Source organism: Phaethon aethereus (genome assembly GCF_964289735.1).
Source record: "Phaethon aethereus genome assembly, chromosome: 13".
NCBI lineage: Eukaryota > Metazoa > Chordata > Aves > Phaethontiformes > Phaethontidae > Phaethon > Phaethon aethereus.
In genome coordinates this window covers 1814417-1837951 of record NC_138589.1, presented here as the reverse complement: position 1 = coordinate 1837951, position 23535 = coordinate 1814417, and the positions used below count along the sequence as shown (strand labels likewise).

The following is a 23535-nucleotide window of genomic DNA, read 5'->3' as shown; positions in this document are numbered from 1 at the left end:
CCCAGCAACCTTGATGCCTCTATGAGCCTCCCCAGTTCACCACTTTGACCCTCACATCCCACCCCCTTTTCCACTGGTTGCTCCCCTCAAATATTTGGGATTTTGCTCAATGCTTCCCTTTCTGTAGCCCTTGCCTGTGTCTTCCTGGCCATGAGTGACTTGAGCTCTGCTCCCAGGACACCAGGATCTCCACCATAACTGCTTTGGGGATGTCTCCCACAGGTAGCTGCTCTGAAACTGGACTGAGTGGGGAAACCAAAAAGTCTCCAGGGCTTGGTGACTATTCCTGCTGGACCATCAGTAGTACAGAACTGGAAACACTGAGGGCAAAAAAAATCACCCTTTTTTTTACTTTTTTTTTTTTCCCACCCAAATTACAGGAAAGCTCTGCATGTATGAGGACACCTGTCCACTCCCGGTATGAAGCAGATCCACGTAGATCACCGCAGCAGTACTCGCATTGCACCTCTGCAAAGCAAACGATGCCTTTCCATCCTTGCTCCCTGTGTTTTGAGCAAGTGAACCAGAGCAAGGTCAACCCATGTCATGGCAGGAGACTGCTCTGGAGAAAATCCAGAAAATTGCTCCAGGACTTTTCCAGTGCCAAGGGGAGCTTCTCATGGCCACCCCACCCAGCACCAAGGGGACACCAAGTGCTTCCTGGACCATGGTGGCCATGTGGTGCATAGTGACATCGCTGAAACACGGAGCAGGTTGCTAGAAGAGCCCATTGGTTGCCACAGACCATGAAAGGAGCTGCTGAGGCTTGGCGGTGCTTGGGGCTGTGGAAAGGCAAGGGGAAAACTGGCTGAAAGAGCCCTGTCCTCACCACGAGAGACGGATTCTTCCAGGGGAACGTAAAGCACAGTGGTGCAGCCATTTGGGGGTAAATAGGTGGCTTTAGTCACCAAGATTGCACTTCTGTACGAGCTAACGCCTAGTTTTTGGTGATGATGACCCTGACAAAGGTACAACAAGCTGCTCATCCCTCCCTTCTCCCTGATTTGCCCTCTCCCTCGGGGGAGCATCCACCCCTGCGTTGGCAGCACCAGCATCCCTGCAGCTCTGCTTTTGTTGCGGTAGTTTGATCTCGGTGTAAATGATGTCGGAGGAGGTGGGTTTTGTGCCCTTCTTTTCAAACTTCAGTTTGGCATAGGTCAGGTCCTCGGTCCCTGTCACCAGGGCTGCCTGCAGGGGAGAGAGCAATGAGTAGAGCCCTGACTTTTCCTTTCTCTATCTCCCCCGCTAATATTTTTCCACTGGCACAACTATTTGCGCTGCCCAAGCATTATCCAACTTGCCATCAGAGATGCCACCTATTCAGAAGTTCATAAGCCCCTATTTAATAGGAATTAATAAGTGTTTAGGACCACATTTTCAGAAAGCGAAGCTGATTTTACTCTGAAAACCTTTAAATAGCTATTCAACAGCCAGTGGGTTTTTTTTGCAGGGAGAAGGAAACAATAGATGCAACAATCCCTGGCTTACCGTCCTGAGCTGATTCCCCTCTGCCACTTGCCTGCTTGTGAGCTCTCCTGAAGAAGGAAACGTAGTTTAAATAGTAGTTAAAATCATAATGATCATTATATTAAAAGAAGAAAAACCTCCGCGTTGGTCCTGCGTTTGTTTGCAGGAGAGGATGGGGCTCTGTGGCTGGCCGGCTCTGAAGATGGCCAAGGGGCAGGACGGGTTGGCAAGGATTTAAAAGCCCTTGGAGGGGCCGGAGAAGAGCTCTGAGCTGAACGCTTCTGGAAATGTGGTGATGTGCGAGACCTGTTTCACTTGCACCACAGCTTGTGCCGTAACCAGGCTCTCACCAGGCAACTGGCCAGAGGGAAGGGAGGGGGTGAACCTTCTCCCCATCCTGGGACAGCTTATCCAGGAGGACACACTCGTGCAGGGAACACTGAGTGAGCAGGAGCAGTAGGATATCGAAGATGGACATCTACCCAAGCCTGCGCTTGTCCCAACCAGCAGGTGAGGAGGAGACGGAGGCTCGGCGTGAGCTCAGCCTTACCTTTTCTGTTCCTTCTGTACCGCCACAGCAGAAGGGCAATTATTGGCATGTAAAGAAGTGTCCCGACCGCTAAGCCAAAGATGATACACAGGGAGAAGTTGAGTCCTGCACACACAACCATCACAGAGGCGCTGGTGAGCTGCCATCTCACTGTGCAGGGACGCATGCTGCCATTGCCTCTTTCAGGGGGGACAGTTCTTTTCCAAACTTGCACTTCCAGACCCCAGACAACCCGCAGCCCTCATAGCCCCAGGGTGCCAACAAAATCCTGCAGGGAACAGTCTCCAAAAACTCATCCGAACTCAGCCATGGGGGTGGTCGGAGCATCAGAGCCCCTTCCCAGTGTCACAGCCTCTGATCCACTGGTGCCTACCCCAGTTTGCCAGTGGCTCCCACCCACTCACGGGAAAACAGCAGGATGTGTTTCCCCCCTTGTTGCTCCTCTTTCTCCCTGAGGACCCCTCCTGCCCCCCACCCATGCTGCCACGTGACTGTGGGGACTCACCTGCCCACATCTCCTTCTTGGTGACGTTGGTCTGATGTCCCCCAGGGGCACAGCCTGGAAGACAGAAACACAAGTGAGAGACTGCCCAGAGGCAGAAGACACCCTGCTCCCTGCTCTGCTTTGGGGCAGAGACCTGGACCCTGTGGCCCCGGATGTCCCGCTCCTGCCACCACAGCTCCAGCCATCTCAGCATTCAGCTGACGTGCCCCAGCCGGAGGATGTGGCAGGTCCTATTTCAAGGACCCGATGGCCAAGGACCTCCCTGGTGGGATGCGTCTGCCAAATGGGCCGGCCCCTCCGGTGCCCCGGATGCTTTCAGGGGGTGCCCGGGGGGAGCATTCATCATAGCATCCTTCTCTGCCCGCTTGTCCCATGAAAGCAGCAGCAGTGACACTTACTGGGAAACATCCCTTGCGTGCCGTTTCCAATGTCTGTCACGTTTATTCTTGTGATGAACACCCTGCACCTACAGATTCCCGTCTTGGCTGCATGCATGCCAGGATGGGTGAGATTGGTACATTTTTCTCCCAGAGCCGTGGTGTTGGTTTGACTCCCCACCTCCAGACCTGCAGGTTTGTACCACTTCACATGTACTCTGAGATCCTCTGACCAAATCTTGAACTCCACAGTGATGTTGGGCTCTTCTGGCTGGCTGGCTCTCCCTGGAGGAAACAAAAATATAAGTGATACCTGTGGGGAAAAATGGTCAGCCCTAGAGAAGCAAAGAAAATGTAGTAGATCCCCCCCAGCCTCTCTGGCTTCATCCCATCCCCTAATGCTTGCTCTGGAGTCCCTCAGAATTGCTCCTGAAGCTCTGAGCTGAAGTCACTTCACACCTTCTGATCAGAGTCCTCCCTCTCCCCTCACCCTTCCTCAGTCCTTTCTCTTTGCTCCCGTGGGTGTTGGTGGATTTGTGTCTCTTACCATGCTTGTTCCATTCGGAATGTCTGTTCTTGGACATGTTCCTCATATTTTGCATCCTGCATGTGCATGTTTCTGCATGTGCTCTGTTCACACTAGTGAAGTCGAGCTGGGCAGAACCCTTTTTCATCTCCATGCCACCTTCATTCTGCTCTTCTCCATTGTTTTGGGTGGTATTAAATGCCTTCACCTCCCCAGTGGCGCTGCCTGAGCCTGTCGGGAGCAGGCACTGCAAGACGAGATCTAACCCGACTGACACGTAGATCGTGGACGAAATCTGGTCAGCGAGTCCTGCCGAAAAAAAAAAAACAACACCATGGAGGGCTGGGGTTGTGTTAAGGAATATCTGCATGCTCCACATGAAGTTGACTCCCGTTGCAGTCATCAGGCTTATAAGCATCTCTGTTTCCTTCCCCCCACAGCAGTTTTCTCCCTCTGCTGCTGAAGGTGATGCTGGTTCAAAGCCCCAGAACCTGAAATTGGGTCCCTGTGGGCAAAGCCCACAGCCTGGGGACAGGCAATTGCAGGGGGGACCCCTCTGCAAGGCACACGGCAAGGTGCTGGTGCAGAAGTGGGGGTTAAATGCTGCAAGAGGAGAGGACAATGCATCAGCAGCCACATCCCAAACCTCCTGCAGGCGTACGCAAAGATCGGAGCCCTGCTGAGAAGGACCTGGGCGTCCTGGTGGGTGAAAAGCCGGACATGAGCCGTCCATGTGCGCTCACAGCCCAGAAGCCACCCGTGTCCTGGGCTGCCCCCAAAGCCGCGTGGCCAGCAGGGCGAGGGAGGGGATCCTGCCCCTCTGCCCCGCTCTGGGGAGACCCCCCTGCAGTGCTGTGTCCAGCTCTGGAGCCCTCGGCACGGGAGACACGGACCTGCTGGAGCGGGGCCAGAGGAGGCCCCAGCAACGCTCCAAGGGCTGGAACAGCTCTGCTGGGAGGACAGGCTGGGAGAGTGGGGGGGCTCAGCCTGGAGCAGAGAAGGCTCCGGGGAGACCTTAGTGCAGCTGCCAGGGCTGAGAGGGGCTGATAGGAAAGATGGGACAGACTGTTTAGCAGGGCCTGTTGCAACAGGAAAAGGGGTGATGGTTTTAAACTAAACAAGGGGAGATTTCGACTAGATCTACGGAAGACATTTTCCCCAGTGAGGGTGGTGAAGCCCTGGCCCAGGTTGCCCAGAGAGGTGGTCGATGCCCCATCCCTGGAAAAAACCCCGGTCAGGTCGGACGGGGCTCTGAGCAACCTGCTCTGGTTGAAGATGTCCCTGCTCATGGCAGGGGGGTCAGACAGATGACCTTGAAAGGTCTCTTCCAGCCCAAAGATTCTATGACTCTATGAAGGGTTCAGAGCAGAGGCGAGGGCACGGGGGGACTCACCGGCAGGCAGCCAGGCGAGGAGCAGCAGGGGCAGAAAGCCGCCGGCCAGCCGGACCTCCATACCGTCTTCCCGGCAGCCTCGTGGCGACGACGCTGAGCACCCGGCGGGATCAGCTGGGAGGTTCCCGTCCCCCCCCGCAGCGCGAGGGTCACTGCTCTGCCGGGGCAAGCTGCAGCCCTGCCGGGAGCTCGCCTCCTTGCTGCTCGGACAGGCAGTTCCCTCTGTGCTCGCAGGCTTCCCCTCTCTTCCCCTTCTCTTGCTTCAGCCTGATTTTGGTCTCTTCTCTTCGCTGTTTGATTCCTCCTGCGGTTTCATCCCGGCCACGTGCCCTCAGCCCCGAGGTGGACCCGAATAACACAGCTGAGCACTGCTGATGGCCTTTTTCCCAGGATTTTAGGTCGCAGCCCAGTAGCTCCCCGTCGCTGGCACGGGCGGGCACAGGGGAAGGGGTTTCCCCAGTTCCCTGCGGCGCTGCGTCCCCGTGCCACCCGAGTCCTCTTTTGTTTTACACCGCAGAACAGACCCCTTGGAGAAGGCAACGCTGCAGTGATGGCAGGGTGATGGCCGCCCCGTCCAGCATGCTAGCTGAGCTCAAGTCGGGGTCCACGCACCCTGCCAGCCCCCAAACACCGAGGAGCGCTCCGGTGTGAGGCAGGGATGTGCTCGGCCAGAACGTTCCGGTTGCTCACACGTGGGATGCGCAAACCCCAGCCAGGCAGGGACTGCGCTCGCCGACCCGGCTCTGGCTGTGACCACCCAGGTCCTGGCTCCTGCCTTGCGGAGATGGGGTGTTCCAGGCAGCCCCCCGCATCCTCTGGCTGGAGGGACACCAGGACAGGAATGTCCGCCGGGCCAGCCACGGCTCATGTCACACCTGCCACCGAAAGGGCGCGGGCAGCGCGTGCAGCAAGCGCAGGCCCCTCGGTGTCCGCAGCCTCCGTGGGTGCAATCGCTGCTGCTCCCCGCAGGCTCTCCGCTGCCCGCCACAGCTCTTCCTCTTTTGTGCTCAGAGCGAAACCTGCTCCCACCTGCCATTTCCTCCCCTTTAGTTTCCTGTCAGCATTCCCAGTGATCACCCCTCTGCCCCATTTTGAAGCCGGACCCCTTCTCCAAAGACAGCACCCCCACACTACATGACACCCCCCCCCTCCATTTTCTCTGCCCCTTTCCTCCCATCCCTGTTTTCTGAGATGATGGAGCCCAAACTGAGCATGTGGGATGGGGGCCCACCACCACAGGCCCTCCCCAAAACAGAGTGTGGGGAGCAGTATCCTACTGGGACCCTCTTCTGTGACCAGCGAGCATGGTCCCAACACCACTGTCATGGCAGCACAGGGAGCAGAAGAGGACAGCAAAGCCTGACCCGCAGGGATGCTCCTGGGTCAAAGACCGAAGGAGGGTTGCAGAAAGCAAGTGATGCTGAGCATTTGGGAACGCTGGTGTGCACCCGGGGCTGATCCTGCACCTCTCCACATGGCAGGCATGCTCCCAAAGCCTTACGGGCACTCTGGGCAGAGTCCCAGACACTTGGATTTGGCTTCGGCTTCACCTCTCTGCACCCTTGGTCTCCCTCAGACCCCCCGTGTGGGCATGCACAGCCCAGCTGCCACGTCTCCTGGGGGAAAGGGTGCTCACTGAAGTTCTTCTCCACCAGCTAGTGGAACCTCGTGGCTGAAGCGCAGCTGAGGTCTCACCTGGGCACCAACCCACATGGGGAAACAGCAACATCAGCAGGATATTTGCTGATGAGAGGGGCATAAAATGAAATTCTTGTGATACAAGAGCCACAAGAATGACAAGTGAGAGGCTCTGCGTCTCTCTTGCTCTCTCCTCTGGACTTCTTCATCTCTTTCCATGCCCTTTCTGATGTTCAGTTCCTCTCCGCACTTGAGTCTTCCTCTCCTCTCGCCTCACGACTGCACAATGATGTGTACTTGTTACTTCCTTCCATTTCTATTCTAGTTCTCACATTCGCTAGCACTGATGAAGCCAATTGGACACAAGGTGAACTCCTTCAGACTCTCCTCCCATCTCGGAGATGTTGACACCAAGGATCCCGGAGCGGGCGACGCCTGCGGTCATCTTCCAAAGTCTCTGGTGCAGAAGATGGACAAGAGACATCCTGGCCCATGAGTACTGCACTTAAATACAAGCCTTACCTAGATTGCCCTCAGCAAGTTGGATTCTCTGCTCAATTAGGACAATTTTCTACATTCCAATTAGGAGAAGGAAGGAAACAGCAAGATTGTTAACAGAGCTCAGTAAGACCAAGTCAGTGATAGCAAACACCATGAGCCCTTCCCTTTCCATGCACAACCTCCTCCTCCTCCCTCGTGGACCTGCATGCATCTCCCCAGGACCGGGGCTCAGCAAGACCTTCTCCAGCAAGACCTTCTCCAAGGGGCAGCACCCTCCCAGTCTTCCCAACAGCGGTGCCGACAGAACTGAAGGTTAATGTCTTGCCTACTGCTGACTCCACAGAGCTCCTCTCCTACCAGAGCCCCTTTCCAGCTCCAGCATTTCATGACGTTCCCTGCAAAGGAGAAAGGAGAGGAGGAAATTACAATGCTGCTATTTTTTTAATTATATGAAATTACACAGGGTGCCCCGTATTGTCAGGCAGCTACACCGTGCGTGACACAATACAGAAGGCAAGACAGAGGCTGCAGAGTTTCTCAGCAGCTCCCCGCTCCCTTGCAGTGAACCAGGGAAATACAAAAGGTGCTCGGGAGCACCTGCCTGGTGTCCTGCCGCCGAGGTCTTCCTCTCCCGACTTCTGCACCACCGCGCGGCCCGTTGGGAGCAGGTGAGGAGCCTCCAGTGCAATGCTGGGAGAGGATGAGGGGAAGGGCTGTCCTCAGATGGAGCGTGGTGTCCATACAGGAGCTCTTCTTTGGGCGTTGCGCTCCTCTGCCCTCCCCAGGGTCACCGAAAGCATGGCTTTGGGTGCCCAGCAGAATCCTGCCCTCAGCCTGCCCATCACAAGGAACTTCCTTGAGCCATGGAGACTGGCAGTGAGACACGGATCCCCTGAGCCAAAGGCTACAGCCAGGACATGTCACCACACAAGCGCCCGGGGCGGATGGAGGAGCTGACGGGGCTCAGAGGCGCATTGACCTGAAGCCCCGGGACCTCCCACCCAGAGCCCTCACTGAGCTGGGCCGAGCCGACACCAGCCTGTGGCACATTTCGGCGAAGCCATCAGCAGAAGCACGAGTGGAGAAGGCCCCGAGGTGCTGGTGGGCACCAAGCTGAGCATGGGCTGTGAAGAAGACGCCTGGTGGCCTGGGCTGCCTTAGGCAGAGCATTGCCGGGGGGGGGGGTGTGTGTGGTGTATCTGTGAGGGGGTCCTGCCGCCGGTGGGGGCCGCCCCCCGAGTGCTGGGTCCGGTGCGGGGCTCCCCAGTACGCGGGGATACCCCGCGGAGCCCGGCGCAGGGCGGCGCGGGAGGGACCGCAGCGCCCCTTCTAGCAAAGGGTGGGGAGGAGCTCATCAATGAGAGGACGCCGCGCCGCGCCGATCTCCTACTGGCTGCCGGCGCTGTCCGTCGAGCGAAGGCCCGCCCCTCCGCCCCTGTCCGGCCGATGGATAGGCCGCCAGCCACGCGGCGGCGGAAGCCGCCCCGGGCGCTGCCATGTTCAGAGCCGCTTGCCCGGCGAAGGGGTGGGGCTATCGCCGCGCCTTGCGCCTGCGCGGGCTGGGCAGGGCAGGGCGTCGCCGCGCGCCGCGCGCCGCGCCGGGATCGAGCGCCAGCCGCGGGAGCGCGCCCGGCAGGAGGATGCGCGGGGCGCGAGGCGGGGCGGCGCCGGCAGCCCCCTCCGGCGGCAGGTGAGGGCAGCGCGGGGCGCTCCCCGCGCCCCACGGCGAAGGGGGGGCCCTGCCCGGGGGCGCTGGGCCGGGGAGGGCCCCGGGGGGGGTCTCGGCGGGACTTCTTCCGTGTGGGCCGGCGTCCTGAGTTGAGGTGACGTGAGGTCAGGGGGGTCTGCTCGGTGAGGTGAGGTGAAGGAGGCGGCCCTGGCCGATCCGGTCCCATGAGGTGAGGTGAGGCGAAGGCCTACCCCGTGCGGTCCCGTGAGGGTCCTCCACACAAAGAGCATCTGCCCGAGCCCCGCACCCCGGGTCAGCCGTGCCAGAGGCATCCCGGGCAGCCATGGCTCTGCAGCGCGGTGAAGGCCGGTTTGGTTTCCACCGTTTCCCAGCTGCTGCCACCTCTGGCACGGCCCTCGCCGCCACCTTGGCGCTCGGGCGGTACCCGCGGGAAGCAGTGTGCCAGAAGTGGGGCCTTTGCTGTTGCCCGTGCAGACCAGGAAGGACGGGGTGAGGCTTTGGACTCGTGGGTTACCGCAGAACCCGCTCGCGCTGAACTAAAAGCACGTTTAGTAGAGAAAGCATGTCGGGCTCTTTGACGTCAGCACATGAACCACGTGCGTGTGAACCGTTACATACAGAGCTTCAGGTATATGTGTGCCAGAAGGCTGGGTGAACAGTCTGACGGGAAAAAATTACTTCACACGTGAGGGGGTTGTCCCATGGGACAACAAAGTGACCCCCAGCTTCTCCGGGCGGTCCAGTGAAGTTCCCCCAGCTTTATTCCTGCAGAGACCTTGCCGGCTTCCAGAGCGGTGCCTGCGGTCTCTGCCAGCATTGGGTTCTTGCAGCACCTCCTTTCCCAGGAGGTCTCTGCAGTGCTTTAATGGCCCAGGTGTAAGACCCCTGCTGCAGAATGAAAATCTGAGCGTAGATTTTGTCTAAGATTCTCATGCAGCCTTAAGATCCATGAGGATGTCATAACCATCACAACTTTATTACTTGTACAGCCGTTGTTAACTTGTCTTTGCTCCCTGTGCGAACCTAACAGCAACGACCGACTGGATGAAAACGGTGCCCTTGTTGCTGGTGTACTCCTCCACCGTGTGCCTCACCTTCCTTGGAACCCAAATGGAATGTTTTAGGATGAGTTTGAGAAGTGTGAATTGCTTTCTCCTTCCACAGAGCCAGCGTTACCCTGACCAGCATCTTTCTGGACACAGGCTGGTTTTGTTTTACCTTTGGCCATCTGTAATGGTCCACAACGGTTTCTGGGCGCTGTAGTCCTTGACTGTGCTACTTAGTTTTTGAGACTTCTGCCTTCTAAACTCCCTGAGTGCTTCAACATGGAATTGAATTGGATCCTATAGGAATCACCAGGTTTTTCATTGCATTGGGTCACATAAATGCTTGTTGCTACATATACCAAAAGAGTCAAACAACTCCTTTTTGTGACAGTCCTTTCTGGGACTTCAAACTCACCACGAGATTCAGCAAGAATGAAAACGTTTAGTGGCCACAAAAAGGAATGGCAGCTAGCAACAAGATTAAAGAGCTTTAAGGGCTTTTATTTGAAAATTTAAGTTCAGAATGATGTTGCAGGCATTGATTATTTCTTCTCTCTAAAAAGGAGATTGATTTGTATCTCCTGATGTGCGAGGTACCTGTTTCAATCCAGTTTTCACTTCCAGATAAAAGCCTGGCCTTTTGGTGTTTCCCTGGGAGGGTCCTCAGAGAATTGTTTATTCCAGTGTCTGATCACAGGAGATATCAATGCATGAGGGCTTTCCTTTTTCTGAAAGACTGGCTTATAAAAGGCTCTTCATGATTCGTGTAACTAATCCGGTGAGACTTGTTCGAAGGTTTTAGACTCGCTGCGTGCTAGAGTAAATATGTAGACATTGCACCTAATTCTAAGCTGGCGTTGGTCGCAGTTTCAGGTGTTTCTTTCTCAGAGCTGTTTCCACACTCTGCTGAATCTAGTTTTCAGCTCAGCTACTCATGCTAGATGTGACCCTCAGCAGATTCCTTAAAATTGCCTAGTCTTCTCCCTTTTGACTCCTTGTAAATGGCTAATGACCACAAGTCTCCTGTGGCAAGGCGTTGCACAGCTTACCGAAGTCTGGTGCGAGGAACCACCTCCTTTAGCTTTTTTTGATCCTGTCTTCTCTGAGCTCCGTTTGATTTGGGAGAAAGAGTGGAAAAATTGGTCTTTCTCCATCCTGAGCTGCTCATAACTTTATTACCTTCTGTGGCATCCCTCTCAGTCGGGTCTTTTCCAGGCTGAAGTATCTTTGTTTGCTTAGGTCATACTTATATAGAAGGTGTTGTGTAAGGTGTTGTATACTTTTTACCTTTGTCTGCATCATTTCCAGTTCTGCTTTTCCCCCGCCTTGGAGGAGAAGCATCAGAAATGCACGCAGAGCTCCAGAGAAGGGTGCTCTGGGGATGTTTGCGGTGGCACAGTGCTGTTCTTTTGGGGTCTCTGTTCAATCTTATTAGACTCTTAATTACAGCTGCCTCTCGCCTCAGCTGTGGCCTCGTTCCGATACAGTGGGTTTTTAGATTGTTTCCCTGGGGTGGAATGTCTCATCTACCAGCGCTTGAGCGTGTCGGCAAGGTGTGTGTGCGGGGGCAGCCGTACCAATATGTCTCCCTTTTCAAAAGCTCTTCTTGAACATCCCGTTAACAGCTTCTTCAGCGCTTACTCTAGTTCTGCCTGCACCATGTACGCTCTGTGACTTGCCCCATGCAAGGACCGTGTTTTCGCTGCCTCTCAGCATCCACATCCATCCCAGTGTGACTGTCCTGACAAACCAGGACTTCCCAGTTGGTGAAAGACTGGAGAGGGAATAAGAGGCTGCGGGTGGCTCTCAGGTGAGGGAGGAGAAGTGTGCTGCTCTGCAGAGCCTGCTAGCTGCAGTATTTGGGGAGTCTTGAGCCGTGCTGGGCCCCGTAACCGTGCCAGCCGTGTCTTCATACCCCGAGAGCGTGGCTGCCTTGCTAGAAGTCATTTCTGAGGCCGGGTTGGCCGGTTCTTGATTTGTTGTGGTACCAATGGTGAGCTGGTGTCCTTCAGTTCTTGTATCATCTCGTGTTGGTCTCCGTGGAAGTAAAACGCTAGCTTTCGTGGGTTTGTGCCGATAGCCGCTAGTGATGCCGATGCGGCAGCACGTTAAGTTTTGGGAATGAGTGAACTTAAAACGAATTCCACCTGACTGAGATTTTTTTAAGAGGCGGTTGGGTGGGAAACAGGAAAAAGTAAAACTTAAAATGAGCAAGCATTACAGAAATCAGCTTATCTGAGTAGCGGGAGTCTCCTATTGTGCGTTAAGTGCTACAGTGTGCTCTTGACAGCCTTTCCAAAGAATTCAACCTTTTCTAAACTTTGGTCATGCTGTGTAATTTTGACGTTGTTGAGAGCATGTCTGTGCGATCTGGTGCAAGCAGGCATATGCTCACCTTGCCTCTATTCCACCTTGCTTAGTTTGTGCCTCTTCAGAAGAAGGTTATGCTCTTTTTACTGTGAGCATTTTTTCTTCTTCCAGCCTGTAAACTGCCAAATATAGATGTGTGGGGACTTCAACAGTTATACTTATTGTCCATCCAGTTGCAAGATATTGTTTTTGCTTGCATCATTTATAGAAAATGAGCCTGAATACAAGCCATCCTTCCTGCCAGTGAATTACCCTTTTAGGTAAATAGTAAATATTTTCAAGATCCTTTTGATACTGTCCTTGTTGGAGTGTTCTGCTAAATGTCAGATAAAAAGGAGTTAATTCAAATTCAAATGAACTTTGTTCATAAAGAAAGACAATGCCTGTATCACTGCAAACCTAACATCGCACAGAATAGGGAAAAAACATACTGAATTAATTCCGTAAATGTTTCATAAGGTGTTTTATAGCATCTGTAAACGTTTGTGTGTTGTGAATATTTGTTCTGCAAGTGCTTGCTGTTTCTGTTGCCTAGTTTAGTGTCTATACTACAAAAATACCTAGAAATTCAGTTGGGGTGGCAGTTTTGTAATGCTGGTCAGCATAGGCACCCCCCAGACTAACAAAACACCGACAGCATCCAAAGCGTCCAAAGCGTTTGCGCTGTGGGTAGTTTGACTTGTGTGCTGGCACTTCCCCCGGTGCCGTGTCGGGATTTGCTTTCACACGTTGTAATTTAGCATGAGTATTTTAGGATGAGGGGGATGAGTAACTGTCTCTTTCTGGCACCAGTCGTGATTCTTTTTGCTTGGGGGGGCTTTTTCCAAAGGTATTGATCTGATGTTGGTACCAGTTCTCCTTTTAAATATGGTCTTTGCTTTCTCATTATAAAATCCTAAGGAAAACTGAAATTGTCATGTTTATAAAGTTAAGAAAACTTTTTCTTTCTTAAAAAAAAAAAATCATTCAAAAATGGTCTACAGTGGGTATAGTAGCGAAGAATTCAGAAAGGCACAGGACAAAAACCACATGGTAGGTTGCTGCAGTGTCACAGATTGAAGGGGCTTCTGACATCTCTCCTCGAAGTTGGCGCTCAGGTGAATGCTAAAGGCAGTTCAGCCAGCTGTGTCCAGAAGCAGTTCTAAGACAAACTGGCAAGTAGGGGTTGAAGGGATTAATTTACCAGGAAACAACAGAACAAAAGAAGTGTGACTTAACCAAATACAATAGTTCTGTGCAAAGCCCTGCATCTCTGGACATTGAATGGCATGGGCAGAAGGAGGTATTTTTGACTGTCCTGAGTTCAAGTTCAGTAAAACTTTTAACTACCCACAACGGACATAGAAGAGTGCCCTTTTCTTTTCTGAAAGCAGTTTTCTATGTGTTTAAGCACTGACATTATCTCTCCTTGTAGCCTTCTCCTCCCCAGGCTAAATGAGCTCAATGAATCCAGGCTTCCCTGCATATATTTTCTCGATGGTCTCTGGAGTGTCTTAACTATTTGCCATAAAATCTTTAAGCTCAGTGTGGTGTATTTGTGTATTTAATTTGGAAGAAAGATTTAAGTCCCCAAAAGCTTGCCTATTATTTCCAACTATCTCAGTCGGTCTAATAAAAGATATTACCTCACCTCACAAAGCTTTATCTCATTTAGTGACTTACATCATCACAACTACAGCAGCGCTGCTTTTACTGCCAGTGCGATAGACTCTGTGTCCTGTCCTCTTGACGTTTCCTGTCACTCCCAGTTTGTTCCTGGTTTGTCCCAGTGTGCTCGTGTGTGTTTCTGGACGTGTGTACTGACAGGAGATGCTCATGACTTTGTCAAGCTGCTTTCTTACCGTTCTTCTGCAATAGGATTGTTAGACTTGTCCCTTAATACTATTTCTCTGCGGATTGCAAGTTTTGGGGTTTGTTGTTTTTTTTTTTTTTGTTAGGATCTTTGAAAACTTTGAATGCCATATGAAGGATAGAAGCGTTTGATATCAAAACGGGCCTTTTGTTGATACCCACTTGTAACTTTTCACGTTTTAGGAAGTGTGGATGGAAGGGAAAGCTGAAGAGCCGAACATTTTATCGAAGGCCTTTGTGTAGACCCTGATGCTTGAATGAATGCAGAATGAAGATGCTTCCTGGAGTGGGTGTGTTTGGAACTGGCAGCACCGCCCGGGTACTGGTACCCTTGCTGAGAGCAGAAGGCTTCTCCATTGAAGCGCTCTGGGGGAAGACCGAAGAGGAAGCCAAACAACTAGCAGAGGAGATGAACATCTCCTTCTACACGAGTCGGACTGATGACGTCTTGCTGCACCAGGACGTAGATTTGGTTTGCATCAATATCCCTCCACCACTAACTCGGCAAATTGCTGTGAAGGCTCTAGGTACCTTTTTATCTTTGGAGTTGGACCAAAAATCCATAGCTGGTTGTCAGATTGAAATTCGAAGCTGTTAGCCCAGCACAATTCTGGTTGCACCGACGTGCAAATGCAGTGCTAAAGGTTTTGTGTGGAATTGGTAGCGCCACCTGCAAGAAAGGTTACCTAGAATTTTTTGTAAAAATACTGTCCATAATTGCTTATAGCTTTGCAAGTCTTGAACCGATTGGGCTAAAGTATCTCATGTCTTCTTCAGACTGAACGTATGGTGGGGAGGTTTTAATAAAAATGAGGTGTTTCAGAGATGATGAGGGGGTAAAATGTTTTTATGCCCATTTAAAAAAAAAAAAAAACCCAAACCCAAAACCCACAACCAAAAAACCAAAACCTAAACAACTTGGATTGTTTAATTCATTTCAACTCTTCCCATGTTCTGCAATAGGAAACCGAGATTTGCCTGGGGGGAAGTTGAGATTTGCCTGGGGTGGGGGCATTGTTCAGCTGCACTTTCTGTTTTCCCCACAAATAAAACCAAACTTGAAAGTTAAGTCTTTGAAAAGATGTTTGCATGCACTCAGTAGAATTTTGTGAGGTGGAACCTAACATCTCTGCAGATGCCGCTTTCAGCCAGCGTGCTGTGGCCCTGGCCACCGCCTGGAGCTCTCTTTGGACGCCTGTGTCCATAGCAGGCTGGTATGGTCCCGGGCGCAGACTTGCTGGAGGAATCCTTCTACCTGACGCAGGAGGGCAGATGCTGGGCGAGGTGGAGGTGTCGGGGGCAGCTGGAGGAATCCAGCAAGGAGGGCTGGGTGAAGGTGTCTGGGAGGGAAGGGACGACACCCCGAACTGGTTGGGCAGGGAGGTGGGAGCCAACTGCCCGGGCATCCTGACACTTCTTAATTCCCTGGCGTGTGACTTTGTAGTGTTAATGTCCTCTCACGTAGTACAGCATGGGTGTGAGTTTGCATGTAATTCTGTAAATAACAAGTGTGATATTTTTACTGTGTTTACCGGCGATCCACATGAGTTAATTTTAGGATGGGGAATATCTCAAGCCATGTGAGCCAGGGTGGTATGTTGTTCTTAGCCTCTTTGGTCTACAGTAATTTGTTTTGGAAGTAAACAACTCCCTGCACAAACATTTGCAATGCCACTTAGATATGCAGAGAGAGATTTTTAAGCTTTTCTTTGTTTCATTTTATGTTGTTAAATTTGTTTGTTTACCTTGTTAGACTACTGTCGTTTGAATTTAAGGTATTCTGATTTTTGAATATTCAAACTGTAAGTTAGAATTTTTCTCTTTAATTATCCTAAAAGTTCTTTTAAACACTTGTGAGGTGGTGTTTCACTAGTTCTCCTGGCTCTTGATGGTCAAGTGGGCTAAAAGGAGAGGATTGAGCCTTCTCTGGTGAATTATTAACTAAAATGGATTGATATTCTTTCTTCGGAGGCCAGGAACCTGTAAAATGGCATTATTCAGAGGAGGAAAGGGGGATAAAGCTGATGCAAAAGTACAGAGGTGATATGTTTGCTTGACTGGAAGTATAGATAAGTAGAAAGCTGAAAAAGCTCGGGAAATCAATGGATGAAGTAGTAAAGGGTGGTTTATTCTTCACTTCTGTTTGTCTTGAAATGTTCTGATCTGCGAACTGATGCAGGCGTCTCGAACCCAATATGATGCTGACCTTGTCTTTCAGCTTTCTAGGGTCGTCGCAATGGTGTTTGTAGATCTGCCACCAAGTATGTTGTGACATATTTTAAGCCAGTGTTGGTGGTTTGCTATGATTGAGCATTCTGAAGGAATGTTTTCTCTTAAAGTTGAGATTGATATAGTGATGTTTATAATTGGAGAATTACTGGCTGTGAACTGTATATAATAGATTGGTGTTTACTAGCTGAGGGACTGGGCTTTAGGAAAGATCAGATGTGGTGCAGTGACAATGGTCTTGTGTGTTTTGTTGGGGTTTTTTTTGTTGGGGTTTTTTTAAGTGCTTACACTTTTATTACGTATTTGTATACTTTTTTTTATACTTTCTTTGTTTTGTTTTTATTTTTAAATGTGCTTACATTTTTATTTCTGCCAGAGAGGAGAGACCTGGTTTTTCCAGGAGGTGCAATCTGCTTGCATAAATTTTACTGACGGATGTCCATGAACAAGCCCAGGTACAACTTTGGCATGGCGGGGACAAAGCAGTAACACTGGATTGAGTTCATGAACCAGACAGAACAGATCAAAGCCCAGCGGTTAAGTCAAATTAAGATCAGTGTAATCTTATGGTTTATCTCCCCAACAGGCAAAGCATGAAGCTGTCCTAAAATTTGTGCTTCTTTTGATCTCAGAGGAACTAAATTAATTTCACAAAATGTCTGTGTTGTGGTTCATGTCCCACAGTTAAAATGCATCCACCTTTGCATTAGGTAAGCCCAGAGCAGAGTTACCCGCTGGAGTGGAATGTAAAACATGGGATGTTTGTGCGGGAGGCGAAGTTCAGGGAGACAGAACATGAGAAGTCCTCAGAGTCAAATTTTTTTTCAGGATGCTGAAGATAATGCAGCTGCATGTACTGAGCCCAGCAGTCAAACAGATGGTTTGTGGAGTGGCTACAGAGGAACCTTTTACTTGTGTCTCTTGGTTTACACTGCTTGATAGCATCGTTTAAGTCATCTTTGCAACATAGATTGTTTGACTCCCTGATTTTGTGGAGTCCCTACAAATTACAGCACGTATATGTTAATGATGAAGGAAGGAGTCAGAAAGAACTCTATCACTGCTTTGTGTTGTGACAAATCCAGATTTCCTGTTCTTGAAACAGGATGAGCGAGCATGCTGTGAGCGCTTTTTGCATATTGTGCTTCCCGTCTCTGCAGCAAGTAGCATGGAGGTCTTTTGAAACTGTAGGTGAACAAGAGGTGAAATGGGGCGGCTCCCAAAGCAAGTACATCTGAAATAGCCAGTTATTTGGGAAGACTCCTCGGATACTCCCAACTTCTTACGGTGGACAAAGCAATGGTCTGGCGTGCTTCAACAGCGGCCAGTTGTACACCTTCCTCGGTGCAACCGCAATTATGTGACTTTATTTGGGGGAGTAAAGAACTGGGGCTTCAGTTCAGTGGGCATATTTACACAGGATAAATAGATTTAGTAGTTTGAGTCAACATTATAACTTGTGCAGAGAGGCGAGGCTGGGGACTTCAGCTAGTTATGGAGAGTGTCGGCTGGGCAGCGGTGCCTATGATAGCAAAGACACAACCAAAGAGGTGATGTGGTAGCTGTCCCAGTCCAGCCCTCTCCTCGCGCTGCCTGGCAGGCTGTGTGGCACGCGGCTGGTCCCCTCCTGACTGCACCGCAGGGACTCCTCCGTGCACCCCCGCTTGTTGCATTTGCTCGCCTGCACGTCCCACCTGGACACAGGATGGCAGGACCTCTCCCCATCAGGAGTGTTGGTGGGCTACCTCCTATTCCAGGCTGCTCAGCAGGACCCCCCTGGGACACGAAGGACCTCCTTGATGGAGCGGTGGGTGGGTGTGGTCTCGGTGTCCTTCTTGTGGCCTGCTGGTATGCACTTGGCCTGAGGCAGAGAGGAGACTCCGGCTCACATGCGCGTTGATTGCAGAGAAAGCTGACTTTTTAAGGCTTGGGGTGCACTTCTCCCATCTTCTCATGCATACTCCCCCTCCCAAGGGCCCACGAGGCTGTGGGGTCCCTTCTTCCTCCTGCCCACGCTGGCACCCTTTGTACCAGGAGGAGCAAGTGGGCTGGGGGGTCCTGGCAATTGCTGGGGCCTGTGTCCCTCCCCAGCACCTGCGGCGGCTCCGGGCAGCATCCACCAGGGAGTATGAGAAAACAGCGAGTTTTCTGTGCTTGCATTTTATTAACCAGGGCCGTAAAATACGTCACGTATGGCAAGTTTTGGATGTGATGTGGCTAAGCAGCAGCAGGGGAAGCCAATGCCTCGGTGCTGATGGACAGTGTGGATCTGACTAGAGGTGTAAGATTCCTTTAGGAGAAAATACTCTTGTTTATTCTGCTGTCCAGTAAGTCTCGGCTTGTTTTTTGATTGCTTCCATAGGATGTGAACACACATTAAATCTGGTATTTCATCGGTGAAGCCATGATTTGGCTGTATTACATTAGTGAGAGTCAAAAGACTTCTGTTTAAATGTTTAGTTTATTTACTAAATCAGGAATTGGTTTGAAAATTCTTGGAATCTAGCAGGTACTTTTGCATGGGAGCATGGGAGTAGATGGTTTGTTTAAGGACTCCTGGCAATGGTGACCTTTTATTCTATTTTTTTCCCTCCCTCTTACTGCAACAACCAGTTAAATAGCCGTAAATAGGAGGACTTCAGTGGAGTGATGGTCTCAGAAGCTGATGTGCTCACCGCAGACGGGGTTCGCTTCAAGGTGTGCACAGAGAAGACCCTGAGGCATGTTGTTAGGACAGCTTGCAATGAGCTTCATAGCAGGCGGCTGCCTCTGAGGTGGGGAAATCCAACTGCACAGCCCCATTGCCTTCCTCCAAGGTGTCCAGCCCCTTCTGTGAGCTTAGACCCACCTGTGAGGTGATTTAACCCACCTGCTTGGAAAGAGGAAGCTTCCTTTTCTAAACTGGGCTCAGTTGGTGAGTTGAACTGGCTCACACAGGGCTCCAAGGAGAACTAGAGCCCTGTGGTGGCTCGCATGTCTCCTAGCTGGTGATGACCTCAACAGAAAATTTTGCAGCAGTGATTTAAGAAAACAATATGGTACAAAGTTCAGGTTATTCATTATCAGAATAATAGCAACAAGATGAGGGTTGTAGGTTGCTCTGTCTCAGACAACAGATGGCATGGCCATTACGTTGGTAAGGAACCTTGTAGCCATCTCTGATTTGGCCCTTGTCCTTGCTTCACGGCCATCTCTGTGAGATGGGGACAGTTATGGGGATGACCCACTGAGGTTAACCGCAGGTTTATCCCAGAGGTGTTACGGCGTACCCAGGTCTCTGTTCCGGCATTCCGGCAGTGCTCGGTAGGCTGTGCCGAGCTGTCGGCGTGCTGTGCTGACTGCCATCCCGAAAAAAGGCATCAGTCAGTTTTAGCTCCTCGAGTGGCTCAGCCTACGCTGGCAAAAAGAGCACAGCGCTGACGCAGGGGTGCAGGTGGGTGGCAGGACAAGGGTAGCCCGGTGTGATCAGCCACCCGGCGTGAAGCGGCTGTCCCCGGGCAGCAGGAGTGGTCTCCTTTGGCTCAGCCCTCTCTGCTCTCGCTTGCCCACTGCAGGGACCCAGCCCCTTTGTGTGGATGCTGTCAGGCTCCTCGAAAAACCAACTTGGGGCAATAATCTACCAGAAAAAGAGCCAAGACAAGTGAGTATTTCCATGCTGGGTTTGTAGCCTGAGCCAGCTCCTGTACCACCAAATACAAGGTGAAGGGCAGTGGGGTTGTGCAATGGGGAGAGCCGCACCGGCAGAGCGCTGACTGCAGAGCTGTACCCTGTGTGTACGTGGATCGAGAGTCGCTTTTATTTTCTGTGAACTTTGAGAACAGTGGTCTGCTTAGGATCCGGTGAAGATCTTTTTCTTTTTGCTTGTGTTTTACTGTAACCTGGCTTGAGATTACTAAGAAGGCAGATAAATCAGGTGCTGAAGCATCTTAAGACGCAGAATATCAAACAGAGTGTTGTGCCTCATCTCAGCAAGCAGGATGGGGGAGTTGGAAATGGTCCCTGAAACAGGGGGTTACCAGTGGGCAGCCAGGGTGTCGCCGGGGAGTTTGACCTTACCCTTTGTTCATTAAAGCTTCTGTTGACTTGCATCTATGTAGGGGATTTCTTTGGACAAGACCACTAAAAATTGTAGTCTTGTCATTTTCTGACTGGATTTTGGTGGTGTCTATTAGAAATACAGGCTCTGAGTTTTCTCTAGCTGTAGCTGTCCCCTGGCTGAGTTGGGCACGGCAGCGTGTCACTGGAGCTCGCTGGCACCTGGACCTCCTTGGACGGTTCCTGAAAGTCTTGCTCAGTGCATCCAGGAGCTGCAGTGTGGGATCTGGCTTCCCCTCCTGTGCGAGAGACCGACTGAAGCGCTTGTGCTGGTATCTCCTCATCGAGGAGTCAGTTAAAAGCTGTTCTGAGCAGGGAGTGCAGTCTGCTCCTGGGTAAGGAGAAGCTTTCAGAGAGGTGCCCGCCACCATGTGCAGCGATTCCTGCAATTCTTGGGCAGAAACTGTGGTACGACATGACTGTCCTTCAGGTCTGACATCACCAGTTGGGTGATGTCACTTCTAGGTATACCCCTGGTTGTTACACTGAAAAATGTTTGGGTAAGTCTTTTATCAGAACAGATGTATATGGAGAAGTTAATCCATGCCATGGGAAAAGGGTGAAGACTGGGGAGGAAGAGGGTTGAAGCTTGCACTGGGATGCTCTTTTGTATTACTTTATTTTTACTTTAAAGTTAAAAAAAAAAAAGAATTATTGACTGCCCCCATTGATTCAGGCTGAGCACAAGATCAAGTGCATCAGTAGGAATAAAAACGCAGTGGGTCAGCTTGTGAGTGCAGCTCTTGTCTGTGTAACTCGATCACCTTTGCAGTCTAATTGTACGAGTAGGCTGTACGTGCAGACCGAGCTGTTCTGCTTTCCAATTAGTGATGCTTTTAAAACAATCCACCTACCAAAACCTTATTTCTAATTCTTGTATTCTGTACACAGGCTAAGTGTCTTGTATGTCCCATTTCTATTCATCTATTGAAAGTAATAAATTCATAGTGGTGGTGAAATACCAAGTGAAAATCAAATCTTCACTCCCCTCTTCCCTTCAGGGTACATGACAGTTTTATTCCTCTGGCTGCACAGGTATTCAAATAATGTTATGGCTCCAACACGCAAATTGTGTCTTGTTTTGATGCCATGTGATGCTGTTTGGCCATTTATCTTTCATGATGTAAAAATCCTCTCTTTATTTGGAGCCTCTCCCTGTGGGAGTTTGTCAGCTCTGCAACTGGAGCATCTTGGAAGCAGCTTTGAATGCTTGCTGCACTTGGTGTTTCTGTTTGAGTTCCCAGACCTTTGCCTTTGAAATTGCAGCAGGAAAGCCTGAGACTTAAAAACCCCACTTCTTGACAACCTTCGGGGCATCCGAGCATGTTTTGCTTGTGTGTGCTATATATATTGTTTTTTTTTTTTTCCATTTGTGCTGCAGGAATAGGGAAGAATGTGATCTGTGAGAAAGCTGCTACCTCTGTGGATGCCTTCAGGATGGTCACAGCTGCCAGGTATTACCCCAAGCTGATGAGCATCGTTGGCAACGTTCTGCGTTTCTTGCCCGCCTTTGTGAAGATGAAGGAGTTGATAGAAGAACGCTATGTGGGCAACGTGATGATCTGCGACGTACGAGTTTACGGAGGAAGCCTGCTCAGCCACAAATACAACTGGATCTGTGATGAGCTGATGGGAGGAGGTGGTCTGCATACAATGGGAACCTACATTATCGACCTCCTAACTCACCTCATCAGCAGGAAAGCTGAGAAGGTCCATGGTTTGCTCAAGACTTTTGTGAAACAGAACACGGCTATAAGCGGGATCCGCCACGTCACTAGCGATGACTTCTGCTTTTTCCAGATGTTAATGAATGAGGGTGTCTGTTGCACTGTGACTCTCAACTTCAACATGCCTGGTTCATTCATCCATGAAGTCATGATTGTTGGGTCTACCGGTCGCCTCATAGCTCGCGGGACGGACTTGTATGGGCAGAAAAACACCGCGCTCCAAGAAGAGCTACTGTTTACAGATTCTCTGACTGTCAACAAGGGCCTTTTGGATAAGGGGTTTAAAGACATCCCGCTGCTTTACCTAAAAGGAATGGTGTACATGGTGCAGGCACTGCGGCAGTCTTTCCAAGACCAGGAAGACCGTCGGACATGGGATCATAAACCTGTCTCCATGGCAGCCTCTTTTGAAGATGGTCTGTACATGCAGAGTGTGGTCGAGGCCATCAAGAAATCCAGCAGGTCAGGGGAGTGGGAGGCTGTGGAGGTGATGACCGAGGAACCAGATGCCAATCAAAACCTCTGCGAGGCGCTTCAAAGAAATAACTTATGAATGTTCCTGCTTTGGAAGATAGGAAAATTAACACTTCTGGCTGTAATGTAAAAAAACCCTCTCCATTTTTAAGATATGTAGATTCTTATTTAATAACCCGAGTTCCTTGGTTTTTTTAGACGTGTAACTTACGTCATGTTCTGATGGAAACCGGTCTGATTTAAATTGTTGAAAGAGTTTTAAATGTTTCCATTTTGCAAACGTTTAATTTTTGTCTTGGAGACTGTTAGGAAAACTTGAATTGCCCTTTGCACTTGCAGTAGCGGAAGTGAAGCATGGGATCTCTGCCATTGCATGGCTTGGGAATGGGACACAACCCCTGTCGCGCAGGTTGCTTATTTTAACAATTTTAACGTGAGAGCACGTAGAGCAAGATCAGGGAGTATGTGTTGTTCAGATGCCTTTTTCTTCTCTCATGGAGACTCATTAAAGTTTTACTCCTTGGTTTGTAAAATTTTATAAGAGTTTAGTGATGTAACAGGTCTCTGAACTCCTATAGGACAAACAGTAGAAGGAACGTTTGTAACATAAGGATCAGCCTTTTGGCTTCCTGCATGTGGCAAATGTCTTTAAAATTCATTTAAATTGGTATTTTATTTAAATGATGCTATGAATTCTCTGTTGACAGTGTCCTGGCAGGAAAATTTTCAGGAAGTCTGTGATGATTTATGCAATTCCTCCTTATCTGTAGACATTATTCCTTCTACTCAAGAGGCTGCCTGCATCCTGCAGCTTTTCTCCATAAGCTCTGTGTCCGTCGGTTGTGTTTACTGCCTGGCAGCACCGGTGCCGTGACTGCGGGGCCACGTTCTCATTTCTGTGACTGTTAATAAATGCCTCCCAGGTTCACGGGATTTCCACGGCGTCGTGGGTAGTGAAGTTGTATAGCATTAACCTTCCGGGGACCTGAAGATGGAAGTTAGGAGGTATTTCCTACCTCTTGCAGCTCTCTTAACGTGCTGGCTGGGTCATTGTCACACTACACACATCCTGATAGTTGAGAGAATGGGGACTGAA

General features: G+C 50.7%; 1 protein-coding gene across 1 annotated transcript; it reads left to right on the top strand.

Moving 5' to 3' along the window:
- Positions 1-13595: 13595 nt before the first annotated feature.
- GFOD2 (Gfo/Idh/MocA-like oxidoreductase domain containing 2) lies at positions 13596-22518 on the top strand (the record flags this gene model as incomplete). Its single annotated transcript, XM_082005573.1, is given in 2 exon segments — positions 13596-14485; positions 21622-22518. Coding segments are annotated over 2 exon segments (1200 nt in total). The 5' UTR covers positions 13596-14182.
- Between the last annotated feature and the right edge of the window lie 1017 nt (positions 22519-23535).